This window comes from Thunnus maccoyii, chromosome 24 (genome assembly GCF_910596095.1).
Source record: "Thunnus maccoyii chromosome 24, fThuMac1.1, whole genome shotgun sequence".
Lineage (NCBI taxonomy): Eukaryota > Metazoa > Chordata > Actinopteri > Scombriformes > Scombridae > Thunnus > Thunnus maccoyii.
In genome coordinates this window covers 18222994-18243067 of record NC_056556.1, presented here as the reverse complement: position 1 = coordinate 18243067, position 20074 = coordinate 18222994, and the positions used below count along the sequence as shown (strand labels likewise).

The 20074-nt window shown below is 38.1% G+C and overlaps 2 protein-coding genes across 2 annotated transcripts; both read left to right on the top strand.

The window, feature by feature from the left end:
* The first annotated feature begins 984 nt into the window (after nucleotides 1-984).
* Nucleotides 985-19731, top strand: dhrsx (dehydrogenase/reductase (SDR family) X-linked). The gene is made up of 7 exons (XM_042405116.1): nucleotides 985-1130; nucleotides 8698-8805; nucleotides 9785-9853; nucleotides 13614-13715; nucleotides 13851-14058; nucleotides 14763-14970; nucleotides 17294-19731. The coding sequence occupies exons 1-7, from the start codon at nucleotides 1031-1033 to the stop codon at nucleotides 17465-17467; spliced, it is 969 nt and encodes a 322-aa protein (XP_042261050.1). The 5' UTR covers nucleotides 985-1030; the 3' UTR covers nucleotides 17468-19731.
* LOC121892216 (E3 SUMO-protein ligase ZBED1-like) lies at nucleotides 1044-8525 on the top strand. The gene is made up of 2 exons (XM_042405115.1): nucleotides 1044-1130; nucleotides 4543-8525. Exon 2 carries the CDS (start codon nucleotides 4592-4594, stop codon nucleotides 6635-6637), a length of 2046 nt encoding a protein of 681 aa, XP_042261049.1. The 5' UTR covers nucleotides 1044-1130; nucleotides 4543-4591; the 3' UTR covers nucleotides 6638-8525.
* Nucleotides 19732-20074: the final 343 nt, after the last annotated feature.

Below are 20074 nucleotides of genomic sequence, written 5' to 3'. Positions count from 1 at the left end.
AGGGTGAGGAAGAGGACAGTTGTAGCCTACATAGAAGACATGATCCATACTGTCTAAATTTCAAGATGATTATCTATTAGGGAGTTTAGATTTATTTCAGAGGTAGAGACACAAGGCTGCATGTCATAATAGTGTCTAAAATGTTCATAATCTCCATTGTGCAAATTAAATGGAGTGGTAAATGAGTTTATGTTGATTTACCCTCCAGTTCACCCTCCAGTAGCTCTAACTGCAGTTTTCTAGGAATAACACACAGCTTTGGCCTGCAATAAATACATTCAATAAATAAATACAATAAAGAAATACATTCAGAAATGTATTAGAATAAAAAGGGCAGCCCTTTAATGGGCTTTCTTCCCTCAACAGTAAATCATTTTTTCTGAACTTTAATGGAAACAGTCAAATTTAAAAAAACAGTAGCATATAAACAAGTATGAAGAGCAAGAAACAAAGTGCTTTTTACATCCAATAAAAACAAAATAACACATAGGAGGAGGGAAAAAAATAAAGTGGTACAGATTAATAATCAGGTAACATTAGTCAATACTTTTGTATGTTTTAAAATTTGTTTGGGTCTTTGTTGCTTTTTTGTTTTGCAGTTTGACCAGAATTGTAATAGAGCTCAACATCAATTAGAAATAAGTTTGGTTTTCTATTGGTTCATTTCATGTATATGGAATTTGCCAAAAAATATAAGTAGATGGATTAAAAAGCTAACATTGATCTCCATTGAGTTATTTTCAAAACAAATTAAAATATCACTACCTGGATGGAAAGTCTTGTATATCAATCCAAAATGTTTTGGAATACATACAATGGAAAAATAAGTGAAAAATATTTGTTTAGACCACAGAAATCACGGGAATAAAGAATATTCAGTTTACAGTATATCCATCACAGGAAATCTGTGTTTTTTATGGCCTCTCGTGACGCAATCTTCTTGAGGGCGGAACCACAGACAGACTTTTCCCTTCCAGCCTCGGACCCGGACCCGTTAGAGTGAAGCACAGCTCGACTCGGAAGCAGAAGGATGTGGCTGCTGTCAGTGTTGGTGCCTCTTGCCAAACTGTATTTATGCGGAGTTAAAGTCCTTCTCTATCAGATGTTCAACAGATCTTTTACGCTACCAGGTCAGGTATACTTCTATTTCACACATTTATATTTGTATTTTTTAAAGTTCTGATTTATCGGTGTTATCCGCTGAATGCAGGATTCCGTTAGAAAAATGACAATTTCTGATAATGTTGCCTTAATCTAGAGGAAAATAAATAAACAGATGGAATTTGGCTTGTCACGTTTTAATAATGGCATATTTTGTTCAATTCGGCATACATCTTATACACACAGCACGTCCAGTTTAAATCATTCACTCATTATAACTTCCCACCAAAATAACTGCAGGTGAACCAGATCTGGAAAATGTGATTGTACTAGAGAGAATGTTAGCCGAAGGATCACATGTATTTGGAGTTAACTAGAGGAGCAGCTGCTGAAAGAGATAAAGCCATATTCTCATTGTTAAATGTAATGTAACTAAATAGTCAAAGCAACGTTAAATACGGAATATTTTGAAAGGAGTTTGGTGTCACTGTCTGTCTGTCATGGCTGAATTTTCACAATTATGGTGACAGTCAGTAATGTTAACTGGCCAGAATTTCATAAACCTCTAACTTCCAGTGATGTCTAATATTATGTCTGCCTGTAAGTGTAATGATACAATAATAACACTGTTTTTCATTCAAATTAGGTGAAATTTCACTGCCTCTACATGCACATTTCCTTGTTACACAGTGAACTAGAAGGCTGTGACCTTTAGACTACATACTCACTCCACATCATGTGACTTTGAAATCCAAACTTTGGAAAAAAAATACAACTGGATGTTTGCATTGAAATTAGTTTCATTTATCATGGTTAGCCAAACATCTCTGCATATTTGCTGAGAGCTGTTCCCCCTCGAGCCTCAGCAGTAAATGTAAATGTCTGGAAAATCTGAATTGAAAACTGTGAGCTTTCTATGGATAAGGCTTGTAACACAATATCTACTTGAGTGAAAATGTGGCTGCTTTTACACACACTGTTTGGCCCATTCTATATTAAATGTAAGGTCAGTCATTTAAAGTGCTGGCATATTGAGCAGAAGATAAAACCTTCCTCCTGGACTTTTAAATATACATTTATCCTTACATTCTATTCATGATGACATAATACTAAGTAAGGTTACAAATACCTTTTGTGACACATAAGAGACTAGCCTTTTCCAAATGCAATTCTGTTATATTAAAGCAGCCGTGTGTGCCTTAGTTAATCTGTTCAAATTCACTACAGAAGTAGTTAATAGCCGTTCAAAAACTAGAATCAGTGACACTGGGTGTGAAGACACTTTTCTGTACATGAATCAGGGGTTGTGACATTATTTTACTTTTCTTTTTTGTTTTTGTTTACCGTTTTACAGCATTTTTGATCATTTTGATGAAGCAAAAAAAAAAAAAGCAAGTCCATACCTGCTTTTGGTTTCTCCAATATGAGTATTTGATGGCTTTCTATGTTTTATATCATAATATATTTTATATACTGTTATATACAGAATATCTTTTGGACTATTGGTCACACAAAATAATTCAGTCTCACTGTGTTGAAAGGGAGTAATCAATAATGTAATGAAAATGATCATTAGTAGCAGTGCTTATCATAGCTTTAAGTAAACAAATGTATGAAGTCAAAGCTCTAAAACTTAGCACTGTACAGGTAAATACTCTTTACTGCAGAATGCAGATTCTGTAATTGTGACATGAGTTGAATGACCACAGCATCATTGCTGGAAGATTACTCTATATTCTCTTTAGACTGCAAAATTCAAAAGAACAGTAAGAATACAATGTCACACGTGTTTATTTTCTTCACCTTCAGCTTTATTTTCAACTGCCAAAGGAGTCCCATGCCAACATTAATAGGCATAGAAGGTTATTTATAACTAAATGTCAGTATTTTCCTAAGGGTGGCATCCAGCAAAAAAAAAAGTCTAGGAAATAACAAGTGAGAGCAGTGAACATAGGGAACAGGTGCTGCTAGGCGAAATATCAAGAGTCAAACAACTCTCTTGTTGTAATTCTCTTAATGAACCATCACTTGGAAGTCTTGCATGATAGTGTTTTATTTATTACTGTTCTGTGTATCTCATTCAAGTTTCAAGTCATAAAACAAAACGGAAAATTTGTGTTAAAGCATGTGATAGTAGAGTTAGAAATCACTAATGCATTGAACTGTCACACAATGAGGGGACTGTCTCCAGACAGGGTTAGTCTTGGGGTTTACACTCTTGTAATCTTGACAAGAATGCAGGCTATTTAACCAGATGTAAGGGGATTTTCTAAATTCCTGTTATTTACAAGTAATATCCCAAACCATGACGAAAAGATAAAGACTGATTGGCTCATTATTCATGAAGCAAACAATCCTGCTTTTACAAACGTGCTTTTGTTTTTGTTGTTTTGGCCATTAGTGTTGCTGGTAATGGATGAAATTTACACAAGTCAGGAGTTTGAGCCACTTATTTAAACCACTTATTTAGAAATAAACATTAAAAGGTAATGTCTCTGTTGTGATCCCCCACTGCATTGTAAAACTAAGTAGTGTTAAAATTGAACCAGAAAGTAACTCTAACAACCTAAAAGTTCAACAACCTTCACAATAGATTGTGTAGGCTATTTATCTTGTTTTGTTTTCACCTTCATATAAGTGGTTAAAATTATCTAGAGGTAATAAAAAAGTGGACACTGTTGTAAAGTGTTATTCATCATTGTATTGTTGAAGTAGCTGGTTAGGCATACTTGAATAGTATCTCTTGCCACATATTAAACTATGTTTATTTAAACAATAGTTCAATTAATAATAACTCAATACTTAGGTTTGGCTTGAATGGTTTGGATTTATGAGTGCCATATTATGAGGTGTTGCAATATAGAAAAAAATATAGCATTGCAATATAGCATTGTTTGCCTCCATCACAATTGTTATTTTCTTGTACCAGGACACCTTAACACATCGTGGTAGCTAGTTCCTTAATATTCTGGGTATATCAGAGCATAATAGGTGCTGAGCAAAATTGTTTTATTAAGATTATGTATTTTCACATAATTTTAGCATCAATATGATGTATCTTGATCATGTACTTTGATTTGGCTGGTATTTAATATGCTACATTAGTCAAAAATATGCTTTACCGGCATGTATTTTATCCATGAACAGTCTCTCAATTGATTTTTGATCAGAAATTTGACTATATCATGATATATATTGATATCAAATAAATGTAAATCATGATAGAGGTTTTTATACAGTTTGCCCAGTTTTATTAGAGGGACTTCTTCTTTGCATGTAGGGTAAATGTAGTCAGTGAATGGGATATTTCACTGGTTGGGATTCAGCTGATTTTTGAATGAAAGACTTCAAAATCCTATCGTATTGTAGGTTCACAAATAGGTGTAATGTTTTTCACAACCTGCAAACATCCTCAAATGTGTATTTCACTATTCTTGTTAGGTACTCAGTAAGTGAAGGCATCCAAGTGGTTTGCTTACCAAAGGAACCAATGGAGGGTAAAAGTTCAGGACCTTCATGCTCTGGCCTCAATCTGGTCGCACACCCACGAGCAAAAAGCAAAGTCTGGAAATACTTTGGCTTTGACACAGATGCAGATGGGTGCATATTACACTGGAAAAGGATATACTGCCGTGTATGTATGAGCCAAATTGCTTACTCTGGAAATACCTCCAATCTGTCGTACCACCTAGAAAAGAACCATCCTGCAGAGTTCAGTGAGTTTGTGAAGAGCAACACAGATCAGATGCGTGAGGCATTCGCCACAGCATTCTCCAGGATAAAGACAGAGCCCTCAGGTCTACAAGTGCAGCAATCCCTGGACACAAACTTAAGGCAAAGCTTGAACTATGAAAACAGACGACATAATGATCTTACAATAGCCATCATCAACTTCATCTGCGAGGGGTTGTACCCTGTATCTGTAGTTGAAGAACCTACTTTCAAGACGTTAATGAGTACAGTCGATCCTGGATACTCTCCACCAAGCAAAAGTGACCTGGCAGTTAAAATGCTTCCTCAGATGTATTGCCGTACCCGGGATATGGTCTTCAGTGATCTTGGTGGGGTTGTGAACTGCGGCGTTACTACAGACCTTTGGCAAAGCCAAACCCAGAACAGAACATATATTTCACTCTCTATGCATTCGGTTAACTACAATAGTACAGCTGGGTTCTCTATGACCAACAAGTGCCTTAAAACATTTGAAGTACAAGAGGACAACACGGCCGAGAATATCACCAGAGCAATGTATGAAGCCTTTGTTGAGTGGGGGATAATTCATAAAGTCAGTGGTGCTACCACAAATGGTTCAGTGGATATTGTGAAAGCATGCTCACTCTTGGAACTGTCTGTGGAAATGCCTTGCCTTGGACACACCGTCAATCGCGCAGTGGACGAAGCCTTCCAGCTGCCGCGAGTAGACAGCTTTTTAGGATGTTGCCGCAAACTTGTTGATCATTTCAGAGAACCGGCAATGTATCTACTGAGAGAAAAACAGAAGCAGCATGGCCTTGCTCAGTCTGCACTCATCACAGACAGGGGTAGGTCTTGGTTGGCCACATTGGCAATGTTACAAAGACTGAAAGAGCAGCAGGTTGCTGTAACTGCAACGCTTATAGAGAGTTCCAGCAGCCATCATTTCAGCTTTGATGGTCCTGACTGGGCCTTGTTGGAGGGCTTGATTGAAGTCCTCCAACCTTTTAAAGTTGTGGCAAACATGATCACTTCTTGCAGGTACCCAACCATTAGCATGGTAAGGCCTGTGCTTCATATGCTTTTGAGCACCACCCTTAAGGTTAAGGAAGGGGACCTCAAAGAGATCAGCATGACCAAAGAGGTAATCTCCAAGGTCCTAACAAGCACCTACTCACAGAATTCACAACTATCGCAAGAGATCTCAACATTCCTCAACATTGCTACATTTCTAGATCCCCGGTACAAGAAGTTGCCTTTCCTGTCCACACAGGAACGCTCCAAAGTTGAGAGTAACATAATTGAGGAGGCAAAGGCAATCCTTGAGAAGCAGAATGCAGAGCGGCCATGCCCTGATGATTTTTCTGTGGTGTCTGATGAGCCTCCTAGCAAAAAACAGACTCTGCGAGAATCTTCAACCAGCAGCGCAACCCAAGACAACCCTTTGGCTGCCATATTTTGTCAGTCTGATGCAGACCAGAGTCAGGAAGAGCTGCATGCTCAGGTGGTAGAGGAGCTGAGCAACTACAAATCACAGAGAGTCCTAGGTCTGAATGAGGACCCTTTACTTTGGTGGTCAAGCCATGCAGCCTTGTTCCCCACCCTTCCCAAGGTGCTTCAGAAGTACTGGTGTGTTCCAGCCACAAGTGTCCCTTGTCACAGGTTGTTCAGCTCCTCGGGGACTGTTCTGTGTGGGAAGAGGAACCGTATAGCTCCAGCACTAGTAGATCAACAAGTTTTCTTGTATGAGAACTCACGGAGTTACTACGAGCCTGAACCCTGTGTGGATGATTTGGACAATGTCTGGGAAGAAAAACGTAGTCTAGGTCAGCCAGTTGAGTGACTTTGTGCTTAAAATCACAAAATATCAAAGAATTTCTACAACTTTATTGCCTGTATACTTGGTAGCCTACATGTGAGACCAGCTGAAACATTAAAAAGTATAATGAAGGTGTTTCAGTCAGTAGTGTGAAAATGTAATGGACCTGTTATGATAACTTTACGTTTAGTTGTGGCCTGTAATCTGTATGAAAAGAGCTAGGCCATCTAACCCATTCAAGAACAGTGTAACATTTAGGGGGAAAAGCTTATCTATTCTTTCCAAGAGTGAGATGAGAAGATTGATATCAATCTCGTGTCTGAGCTAAAGACCTAAAGCCAGTACATAAACCTTGATTGCATTAAGACTGGAAGCAGGGGAAACAGCCAACCTGCCTCTGTCCAAACTTCATTAATACGTTCTCCCAACACCTATTAAGCTCCGTAATTAACGCTAATATGTTTAATCTGTACATAAACAGAAACATAAAAACTGTAGAGCTGTTGCTTAAAAAATGGCTCCAACACGTAATTCACCCTAAAATCACAAACCAGCCAGCCTAACAGTGTGGCAGTGTCAGTCGGTCAGTCAGTCCACTACTTTGGTCCAAGCCAAAACAACAACCGAGTAACAATTAGATAAATTATCACATTTTCAACACACATCCAATCATCCCCAGAAGGATGACTCTTAACGACTTTGATGATCCTCTAACTTGTCTTCTAGCGCCATCAGCAGGTTGACATTTTTGTTCTTTAGTGAAATGTCTCGACAAGTATGCGATAGTAAATGTTAGTATGCCAACACCCTAAAGTAAGATGATGAACATGGTAAATGTTATAACTGCTAACATCTGCATGTTAGAATTGTCAATATGAGCAAGCTAGCATGCTGATGTAAGCATTTAATTCAAATCACTGCTGTGTCTAAGTACAGCCTCACAGAGACAGACAGAGACTTTCAATCTTGTTATATTTCTTTTCATGTACGGGTTGAACAAGACACAGAATGTGTTTATTAGTGAGCTTTTGAGGTGTTTCTAAGCTTTTTCACTTTGAACAGAGCCAGGCTAGCTGTTTCCCCCTGCCTCCAGTCTTAATGCTAAGCTAGGCTAATCATGTCCTGACTCCAGCATGAGATTGATAGCAATCTTCTCATCTCAATCTCAGATAGAAAGATTTATCATAACAATTTGGAATTTTTTTGTATAAAATCTAAGAAAATTAAGAGTTAAGACGGGATTTCAAACTGACAGTGTGTGAAAACCTCTGATTTACATAAACAAAGCCGATATGAAACCAGCTCTCATCTCTTCATATTAGATCATAACAGATATCATAACAGATGTATTATCAAAACAAAGATAATTTTGCTTATTTATAGAAAAGTAATGTTGTGTTGTCTGTCACTATCTGTGTGTCTAACTGTCCATCATGTTACACCTCCTACAAGAAACCACTTTGTGTAATCAGCTCTGCTGTGTCTTTTTGGACTTTTCTGTTGCATTTTTAAATTAATTTTTCTGGCTGATTTTACTTTTTTTTTAGTTTTGCGTGAGATGTCATTTGTAAATACCTGTCTGGATATTGCTAACATTAACAATGGATGATATTTGAAAATGTCATGCTCTGCAAAACACTGGGACTTAAAGATGTTGTAAAAGAACTTTATGAAAGTAAAGATGTTGTTTTCAACATTTGCCTGACTGGTTGATGTCCAAACTTTTATTGCAATATTAACTTTTCTAATACAGTTGTAATTGTTCATCTTCGACAGGGCAACTGATTTTTAAATTCATGGATCCTTATCTTAATTACAGGTTAGACCTTTCTATCCAACTGCCAGAGTCTATGTGGTTCACCTCTCTGTTTGTCCAATGTAGAACAGTTAATAAAGTCCATATTTAATTGCAGACTCACAGACTCTGACCTGGACTGACTGGAATTCCATTCTGTTGTTGGTTTAAATTCCACTACCTGTTATTAATATTGACGAAATCACATAATTGATACTGATTCCAAAACAATCAGAATAAGAAAGTTTGCATGATGACCTCATGTGGTACCCTCTCTCCTCCCACACAGTCTTGCCCAAGCAAAATGGAAGGGTTGCCATTGTGACTGGGGGTACCCGAGGAATGGGTTTTGAGACAGCGAGACACCTGGCAAGCCTTGGCATGCATGTTATCATAGGTAGGCTACTGTCCAATCACATGCCTTCACTCAGTCAGCAGTTACAGGAGTACTGGCTGTTTGAACAGTCAGATTATAAAGACTTTTCACTGTAAATAAATGTCTGTTCTGTGCCATAACTGCAAAATCTAGCTTTGATTTTAAAAAATTTGTTTTAATGAAGTCTTTACTGTAAAGATTGTAGCTGAAGCATCTTGCCTCAGTTTGCATGTTGGATGAAAGCCATTCAATCGCATACTACACATTAGGAATGTGTGCTACAACTTGGGATGGGTTTAATACCATTTTATCATATATCCAGTATTGATTCAACTTATAGAATCTTATAGGTTTACCTTTTGAAGTAACTAAAGGCTAAAATAACTACAGCTCAAAGATGCCTAATCTTCTTTTGTTGGCTGAGAAACAGCAACACAACCGTTTTTAGTGTCAGCTTAATTAATGTTCACAGTACAGACTGATGTGTCTTGATTCACAGTCTTTGTCTGAATATAGACACCAGCTGCAGAGAGCACAAACTTTTCATTTTAGCTGCTATGAAACTCATTTTAATGAGCTGTAGTTGATCTAATCTGCTGCAGGGGATGTCTGTTATTGTGACCAGACAGTTCTCTAAAAATGAGAAACTGCTAATTTATGTTTTCTATTGATCTTTTCTAATGAAAAAGAACCAACACTAGCAATAACACAAAAAGAAACACATGGGACAAGGCATATGTAGTCCAAAATGAATCATTTGTATCGTCTTCTTTTCAAAACTCTTTCTGCTAATGCACAAATACTGGGAGTTATTTTGTGATTGCAGTGTAAGCAGTGTAAACCGTAGATTCAGGTTCAGTTTTGACACTTAGATTAATTTCAGGATAAATGAATGATTAGTACAGCTGTAAACAAAGATGAAATGAGCTTTAGCCAGTCTTGTTGAAGTGGATATCTGCTGGACATCTGCCCACCAAGCCTTTCTGATCTCCATCATCAGCTGGGAACGAGAGAGAAGAAGGCAGAGCAGCTGTCAGGAAGATTCATGAAGAAGGCAGCGAGGGGAAAGGTAATAATCTGTCTGTCTCTATCTTTCTCTGTCTTTGATCACATTCGGTCATTTTTGCAACTTTTTCAGCCAAAGCACTAAAAGAAAATCTTTTACACGATGCACGATGTGTAAATCGTAGAACCAGATGGGTGCCAGCTTTTTAACAACCATTAAAGCAAGATGTGCATGCATGCATGTGTGTGTTCCACTGTGCAGCCTCCAGCTGGCACTCCATCACCACTGCGGGACTCTCCCTCTCTGGCACTCCGAGCAGCACTTTGTTAGGGTTGAATAATTTTAGGGGGAGGCTGACTTGCTGTTGCACTTGAAGGTGCAGTATGTAGAATTTAGTGGCATCTAGCAGAACACACTAATATAATGTTCATAAGTATGTTTTAATTAGCGTATAATCACCTGAAAATAAAAATCATTGTGTTTTTGTTGCCTAAGAATGAGCCCTTTATACGGAGCAAGGCCTCTTCCACAGAGCCTGCCGTGTTTCTACAGTAGCCCAGAAATGTCAAACCAAGCAAATGTATGTAAATTCATAGAAAGGTTCCTGGAAGGGTTTCATCTGGTAGTTACACTGGAGAATCTCCATTTAACTGACTTGCTAGTCATTTAGTGCGTATACAGAAGTATACGGAGCAGCAGACAAGTATACTATTCAACCAATATGGAGAACAATGTTTCCATTCAATAAATATTTATTTTGGTTTATATGGATCTGTCAGTTCTTTCAGTCATTAAGATTTTCGCAGCGCTTTCAAGGAAATACCTCTACTTATAAACAGTTACATTCTATCATTTCTTGCATCTTTCTTAAAAACTGACATAAGTGAGTTACTGTGTGTGCGTTCTCAGAACTGTGTCTCTTTTCCCTGTAACTAACACCAAATGACATAGTAGACATAATAATCTTAACTCAAGGTCCACTTACTGGCTTTCAGAAAACCTTTTAGTGTGAGAAATGGTTTTATATGTGTTTAGTAAACAAAAATAAACATTCAGTAAGCTAGTAATTTCATGTTATATAAGATTTATAGTTCCTGTTAATATGACAGAATTTTATGCTCTATAAACACAAATTATTTCATTATATGTTTTTAAAAAGTTCTGTTTAACTGACAGAAACTTCCAGCCAGATGAAGGTCATGTTATTTGGTTAATTTGTGTCAAGTGTACTCAAAACTGTCATGTTACTGTACTGGACTAAACTAAAAGTTTGGAGTGCAAGCTGTTCCCAGTAAACTTTTAAGTAGAGTGAGCGAACTGGGATTTAGAGTGTAGAGTTTGCCCAGTTGTCATCATGTGACAAGAACAGACTTTTGATGCTGGATCCCATGAAATGATTATTAATTCATTAAAGTTGTAGAAGTTATTTTAAAATGATGGAGCTCATTAGTAAACTTTATGATCCACAGGGTAGAAGACTGCCCAAAAAATGATATGGATGCATCTGACACACAAAAACACCAACAGGCCACTCTCAACAACACATGAAAACAACGTTAGAAACATGTCAAACAAAATTACTTGCTACTGTGGCACAAACTAACCTCAGTAAGATGAAAATACCGTGTGTGTACGAAGGGAAATATCTCCAGGAAACACACACAGGTTCATCTGCTTGAACTCAATTGTTCTGACCTGAAAAGAGCTCTTTTCTTTTGTGCTTATAACAGAAAGTCGGCCAGTGTCTGCAGAGAGCTAACCTATTTCTTTTCATTCTGAAAACCAATTCTAAAATACTGAACAGTCCAAACTGCACTGATCTGCGCCCGAGGGCCTGAACAGTGCTGATGAAAGCAGCTTTAATTGGGAGCTCATTGAGTGGGCCAGCTGTTCATAAACTGACTGAAGTGATGTCGAGGCACACGTCCTAAAAAGTGAGGATCTGTCCATCAGTGGTGTGGATTTCTTCTTTAACGCAGGAGAGTGTGTTGCATAAATAGGCCAGCAGTCATACAATGCTCACACAAAGAGCTCTTTGTTTCAGTCAGGCTGTGTGTGAGAAACATTACTAATTGGACGCCTGATTCGCTGAATCCTAAGTAGGCTATTTTTCTTTACATGGACACTCTGTAGAACGATGTTACTTGAAAAACACCACTTTCTCTCTGGTGAGGCATCTCAATTAGTGTAATGCAGAATATTGCTGCAATGTGGGAGTTTAATTGATTTAATTAGGTGCTTGAGCAGTCAGTTCACAAAAGCCACAAGCAGTGGCAAGTGACTCATTAATAACACGCCTGCAGTTCCTAAGAAATGTGACTGTACCAGAGTTCAGAGGGAACAAATCCCAGATTCAAAGCTGTGCAGAGAATTTATCCCCAAGCCACATTCAGTGCAGTTATTATTCAGGCCTAGTTAGTAACTATAAAGCTGCACTGAACAATAGTTTCATCTTAACAATGTATAATAAGAAAGGTGTCGCCAGTAGTGATGAAGCCACAGAGCGTTATCACCAGCTCATTGTTTTGGTTTAATTATCTAACTTCAGCAGGTGGACACAAACTCCAAATGAATGCCAACATTGCTCTGCCAGATTAGTGTTTTCAGCTTGTTCCGCTGCCCCCAAGTGGCCAAAAACCAATAAATTCAGCTTGTTAAAGGGGCCATATTCTGCACATTTCCAGGTATTTTTAATCTAGGGATCTACTGGAATATCTCTGCATGATTTACAGTTTAAAAAACTCCTTATTTATCTTATACTGACCCTTTACACAGCCCCTCAGTTCAGCCTCTGTCTGAGACAGGCCGTTTTTAGCTCCTGTCTCTTTAAGGCCCCCCTCCCAATGAGCCCACTCTGTTCTGATTGGTTCCTGAAGCTAACCAATCAGAACAGAGCGGCCAGTGACCTCCAGCTGCTCAGGTGGCTATGACAATCAACCATGAAACAAACTATACTTCTCCTTCTTTACTCAAAATGTCAACTTCTCAAATCCATGCGTACATGCTCCAGCCAGAACCAGATCTGAAATATGGAAGTGAACAATGCAAACAACACATGAAAAAACCTTAGCAACAACCTAAGCAACCACAGTTATGGAACAAACAGTAGAAAAAACAGGTTTTAAAACCAAGTTCTTTATCTCTGGTGGTATCTTTGTTTGCTCTAGCTCTAATGGTAGTCATTTCATTGTTGGCTATATGCTGGCCATTATATGTGATCATGCATGATGATGAAACAGCTATTAAGAAAGATATTCAATGAGTTGATGATCTGCACTACACAGTAATTCTAAGCATGCTTATAATATGTGCAGTCACACCTAGATTAGCTTGAAATGTTATGACCACCAGTTGTAATTATTTCAACTTTGTTTCTGAGGAGTCATGTTGAGTCATTTTGGCATGTCAGATGTCTCTAAATACTACAATACCCATGAGCATCAGCCACTGTTGCAATGGAGAAGAAGCCAATCAGAGTTGCAGTGAATGTTGTTGAATTTTTGAACAAAACACGCCGCCAATGTTGCTGAATTAATCTAAAAGTGATTCAGAATCCAAAAGTGAATTGATTTGAAGCTGCGGATTGTGTTTTCAGCACATATAACATAATTCAAAGATTGGTTATTGGTGGATATTTTTTTGCAAAAATTCATCTCATGAGTCGTCATTAAAAACAGGACAAACTGACTATTTGGCTAATTAACCAATTAGCTGTTGAATTTATATATTTATTATGTCTTTATTTGAATTTATATACTTGTTTGTACACAAATCATATTTATATTGGTCTATTGTCAGAGCTAACTTGTTTTCCTTGTCACAGCTGAGTTTGTCTTCCTGGACCTGACCTCGCTGAAATCTGTGCGACAGTTTGTTCAAACATTCAAAGCCCGAGGTCTCCCCCTCCATGTTCTGGTTAACAACGGTAGGCTGCTTTTACCATCACTGTGAATGCATGAAAAGTCATATTAGTGTAATTTTTTTTGACTGTGAGTGAGTGGTTTCATCCTCCATGCTAAATCTAAGAACTCCTGTTCTGCTCTTCTGGTCTCTTGTGTAGCCGGGACCATGCTGGTTCCTGAGAGACAGACGGAGGACGGCTTTGAGTTCCACTTTTGTCTCAACTACCTCGGCCACTTCCTGCTGACCAACCTGCTGCTGGACATACTGAAGAGGTCAGGACGACCAGGCTGCTGCTCCCGTATCGTCAACATGTCCTCTGCAACACATTATGCCGGCGTTATAGACATGGATGACTTAAACAGGAGGTAAGAGGAACTCTTTAGGTCACCGGACAATTGAAAGCTGTTACACATTAAGTTAAGTTAAACTCGCCTTAAGTAAAAACGACATAACATATAACCAAACATTTTCAAAAGTGTAAAAAATACTGGGAAAAAATAATAATAAATAGCTTTATAATAATTTTATTCTTCTATCTTAGAGTCGGTCTATGTGTTTTGGAAAAGCAAACTGTGTTTACAGAGGTTCAGACATGCAGGATATCCTGAAGTTATTGCTTTTCATAGTGATGTTGCCTCATAGATGGCACAAAGAAGAAGTCCTTGCTGAAGGGCAACACGGTGTTGCACCTCGTCTGCACCGTGAGATCTGATCAATGGCATTGCTACATGTCAGGAAATGAGTGTGTGTCTGTGCATGTGTGGAATACAGGGAGGCATGCTGCTTTAGGTATTTTAAAAACCTGCACTAAAGGACATGAATATAAAAATTTTATGAAATCAATGTCAATGTTATTTTTGAATCTGTCTGCTCTGGTGTGGAGAATTTTACTTGACACAGTGGAACCAGCCTCAATTCAAATATGTTTTCAGTGGAGACATTCTGTGTCTGTAGATAGTCTCTTGTAATTGCTACACAGTGCAGGTAAAATATCAGCTTCTATGTATTTATGCTGGTTTTTTGATGCAGCAGGACTTCAAAGTTTACCTGCACACTTTCCTGTCTCCAGGGTCTGCTACAGTTCCCATGGTGCCTATTCCCAAAGCAAACTGGCTCTGGTCCTCTTCACCTACCACCTGCAGGAGCAGTTGATGGCCGGTGACTTCCTGGTGACAGTCAATGCTGTGGACCCCGGCATGGTGGACACGGCACTGTACAACAACCTGTGGACCCTCGCACAGGCGCTCAAGAAGCCAGTAGCCAAGATACTATTCAGGGTACATCTTCACTAACACGACTTGTCCTGTTTTTTTATTCTATCATGTGATTTGTAAGATGGTCTACCCTGTAAGTAAGTAAGTATACATTTAGGTGTACATACAAAAGCATGGATTCCTTTCTCTGCATGTTCAAAAGATTAAATATGTCTTATCTTTTAATATTTCTTAATTGGAAAAAGTTTCATAATATGAACAGAAAAATCCAGACAGGAGTCAAAATTTAACACCTAAATTCTCAGTGTACAGCTTTATATTAGAGGTTAAAGGTCACAGAGACTGCTGCAGGGTCTTTTGACTGCTCTCTGGGTCAATAATTATGTTATCCTCCATTTCATTTAAGAAAGTCTTCTTGTCCTCAGCATAAAAGTGAGAAGATATATTAAAAGGCCCAGTGGTAGCATATTGATAGAAAATAAAACAGGGCCAGCAATAGAGCCTTGAGGCACTCCAGACATCAAAACAGCAACAGCAGACATATCATCAGGAAAATATTCCTGTGGATCCCATCACTGTATCAAAAACTTAGCTAAGATCCAGATAAACCAAAGTTCAGATATCTCCAGAGTCAGCATGCACAACAACATCTTTTATAACAGAAGCAGTTTTTGTGCCTCCAACAAAAGTTCAAGGTCAATTTCAACATTCAATGAAGTGAGTGGCAGCAGCTGGTCTAACATTTTTGAAATAAAAGATTGCTCTGAGATGAGTTATTGCACAGGGTTTGTTGAGAGATGGATAGATTTCCATTACAGATATATAATATTTTATAAGCTGTGACAGATTTCATGAAAAAAAAGTGAAATTGACTTGTCCAATGGATGGTATCTGGCATCAAACACCATCTGCGTTCTGTTGAACAAATTCGGGTGTGAAGAGCACATTTTTGGTTTGATGAATAATTCTGACAGACTGCTGACGGCCATTATCTCCTGTGTTACTAATTGTTTCCATTTCTTGTTGAGATGATTGGATCCTTATTAATTTGACCGCCATCTAAATAAGTTAATTATTTTTCAAAAGTGTCGACACAACAAGGCTCATTACCTGCAGCAGCTGACTGATTGTGAGCAAGTCTCAATGACTCAGGAGTCCTCTGGACTTCCTCTAATTTATCTCAGACTGACTTTTAGAGCCACAATGTTTTGTGAATTATTCTTAAAATACTTAAGACAGTAACCAGAACCTGTTTAAGAAATCAGGCAGAAATGCAATCATGAAGACTGGAAGAAGGTGGCAAATATAACACTGTCTCCATTACGGTATTCAGAGAGGTGGGTGTGAACTGTTGGTGTGACAAAATGATTGCAAAGTATATCTGTGGATGGAGGTGTTTGGTGCTTTTATGCATTTGATCTTGGCAACAGAGATATGTAAAATGGCTTAGAATTAAAAGGGCAACATATAAAAGATGGTCAACAGTAAGAATTAACACTAAATTTCTTCTTGACCCTGGAACAGACCTCTAAAAATATGTTTGTGAGACTGTATTTCATCCAGTTTGAGGACTCTCCCTTCTCTGTGGCAGCCAAGACTGATTCCAGTTATCATTGTTCTGGAGATATGAGTGGAGAAAGTATACATGAGCCTTTGATATCTATGTTCAGATGTAATTTGGACACTTGGCCACTAAATGTTTCTGAGCAGCTGTGTGTCGTTTCAACATTAGTTCAGCACAAAAAAGCTCACACGTGTCTCAAAGTTGATTTAGAGTTGCCATTTAGATTGAGGTAGAGTTGTCTGTTAAAATGAGGAGTAAAGAGGTGAGCATGCAAGTGAAGAAGATAATAATGAGGCTGATAAAAAAGCACAAATCTATCAGAGAGATATCAAAGGTAGTTGGTTATAACAATTAGGTACTTTTTAAAAAAGCAGGTGAACACAGGAGAACTAGAAAATGTCAAAACAAGCTGGTAGACGGAGGAGCAGAAGCATTGTGGATGAGCGGAACATCATTTGCATGGTGAAGGAAAAAGTCCTTTATGACTGCACAGCAAGTCAAGAACGCTCTCGAGGATGTAGGCATAAAGTTTTCCTTGTCAACCATCAAGAGAAGACTTCATGACCATAACATGATGCATAACCCTGGTAAGCTACTAAAACAGAGAGGCCAGGTTACAGTTTGTAAAAACATACAACAAGAAAGCATCAGAGTTCTGGACTGATGAAACAAAAACCTACTCAAATTAAAGCTGAGACTTGCCTCTTTAATGTAGCATGTATTACTTTATTTCAAATTGAGTGTGCTGAAGCACAGAGCCTGAAGAACATAAAATATGTAACTGTCCAAATACTTACTGTTTGCATTGTATGTCCTCCTCAGACTCCAGCAGAGGGAGCCTCCATAAGCGTCTATGCTGCAACTGCCTCTGAGATGGAGGGGGTGGGTGGCTGTTACCTGTACAATGGCCAGAAGACAAAGTCCTCTGACAGCTCCTACGACTCTGAGCTACAAGCTGAGATGTGGAAAAAGAGCTGTGAGCTTGTAGGCCTGTAGGCAGCATGACATACCAGGCTATAACCCTCACAGGTGGAATAGTTCCATCACGCTTTTTCAGTTTTTCACAGCAGCAGAAGCCACATAGATAAAAGGGTTACTCCAGCAATTTCATATTGCAATTCCATAAAGTTGCAATGCAAGTGACAGATTAAAAAAAGAATGATCAAAATCAAAGCAGCAGAGGCTGAGATATCTTTTACTTCCTACATTTCCCACAATGCAACTTGATTCTATCGTTTATTAGACCACATCTTTCCCCCCGACCTCGCTCGCCCAAAAAAACAGAGGTATGAACTGAACCGTGGCTCAAAAATCGAGATCTGAACCGAACTATGGATTTGGAGAATCGTTACACCCCTAATATCTAGTGATAATATCAGGTTTATCACCAGGTTGAGTGATAGTAGGTTACTAAAACAGCTAAAGTAAAGGTGTGTTCAGACTGAAGGCAAAGTGAAGCTTAGAGGTTGCAATAGGAGTGCTTTATAAGATGCAAAGATGCAAATAGATACAGCTTGCTCTGAGTAACAGAAGTTCAAGTCAAGTCAGTTTTATTTATATCGCACCAAATCGCAACAGAAGTTATCTCAGGGTACTTTTCACGTACAGCAGGAAGACCGTACTCTTTAATTTACAGAGACCCAACATTCCCCCATGAATAATGGGAAGAAACCTCGAGCAGAACTGGGTTCTAGTTAAGTTTAAAATGTTTCTACTTGAGTGAAAACATCACACAACATCCTGAGGATTTACACACTTAATGAACCTGCAGGGTTAGCTAACCACAACTAACTACAGTTGTTACATTGGTTGTTAGGGGTGAATAAACATGGACACACAAAATCATCCTCACTTAAGGTGTGTTCATACTGACTCGAACCATGAGCCGTCAAAGGAGTAGTTGGGCATTTTGGGAAATACAAGAGTTAGATGAGAAGATTGATATCATTTTAATGGCTGTACTGTCAATATGAAGCTGAAGCCAGCAGCAGCTTAGCCTAGTTTAGCATAAAGACTGGAAACCAGGGGAAACAGTAGCCTGGCTTTGTCCAAAGGTAACAGAATCTGCCTCCCAGTGCCTCTAACAAAAAGCTCATTAATTAAAACATGTCATATCTCATTTCATAATCTGTACAATAACCCAAGTGTAAAAATGACAATTTGCCATTTTAACTCAACTTAGCCATTAAATGGCAAATTGCCGTTGCTACACTTTGGTTTTTGTGTTTAATTTTGTTTTTGTTGTTGTGGTGGTTGTTCTCATCTAATTAGTTTTCATATAAGCATATTTCCCAAGATGTCAAATTATTCTGTTAAGTTTATGTTGCCTCTAGCTTTGCTCCACATTTGTATTTTATGTTTTAGATGATGGTCAGGCGATGGTGGATGACTTTGGTGCCTGATATTTAATCAGTTAACTGACTGAGTTTCTTTAAGTGTTGATGTCTTTCAATTTTATGTTAAATAATCACAGACAATCTAAGCACATGTGGAACCTAAATGCCTTAGCAGTATTGATCTGTTTTGATTTTTTTAAAATATTCCTGCACTGTCTCCATGTACTGTATGTTTCCATAATTGTGATTGTGTATGATATAATGTAATGTGTATAATACTGTAACCATGGACGTTTAGTTCAAGATGAACAAATCAATCAAACATCTTGGTGATTTTTCATTGAGATTGACTTCATTTACACTTTTGATCAAAAAGCATATTTTTGAAATTAAGTGTAAATAAGTTTTTAATGTGTTTATTTCTATGCTAGAATTAAGTGGTACTGTGTGGACCAGATCTCATAAGATAAGCACTATATTTGTCTAATAAGTCTTACTTTTTTAACATTTTTAGTGCAATGTCCATCCAATCCATCCAAAATGTTTGCTAAAAACGTTGTGCCACCTCTTATTCACTGTGAAACCCTAATATTTTATGAAAAAGTGTGAAGTCATGTATGTATAGAAGTATCTTTTAGATAATTACTCATAACAGCTAATGAATTTTGGATGAGAATTTTCCAACCAATAAGTATAATATATATTAATCTTAGTGTTGTGTGGCTCAGTGGTTGCTGAAATCTAAGAAAAATATTTTTTTCTTATTTATACATGGAATTATCAGGAACTGCCTATCTTTCCATGTAGTCTAGCTAATCTACTGCAAGCTGACACAGTTTGATTGGTCCTTATATTTAAAGGTGCAGTGCCTTGATGCAGCAGAACAGATTGTCGTTTTATTCCTTGTCAAAACCTGGCACCTACATTACCAACAGTTTAGTCGGTGATTCAGGTGTGTTATGGTGGTAGCAGCTAATGTAGCTTTAAGCAGCTAGCCTCAAGCAGAGATGAACTCCACACCGCCAGATTTCTTTCATTTTCAAACTTGTAGTCTTCAGCTGACTCAAGTGACATCACTTGAGGGAGATTTCACACAGCTCCCTCTGGAGACACAAAAGGCTTTATACTGCTTTTTTCACATTTGTAGTAGTACTCACCAATACGTGGAAACAAAGAAAGTACAAAATACAAAAATTGGTGAAGTTCCCCGTTTAATTAATAGCTTTATATGCCAAAATGACCAAAAGACTTCCCAAAGTCATCAGCC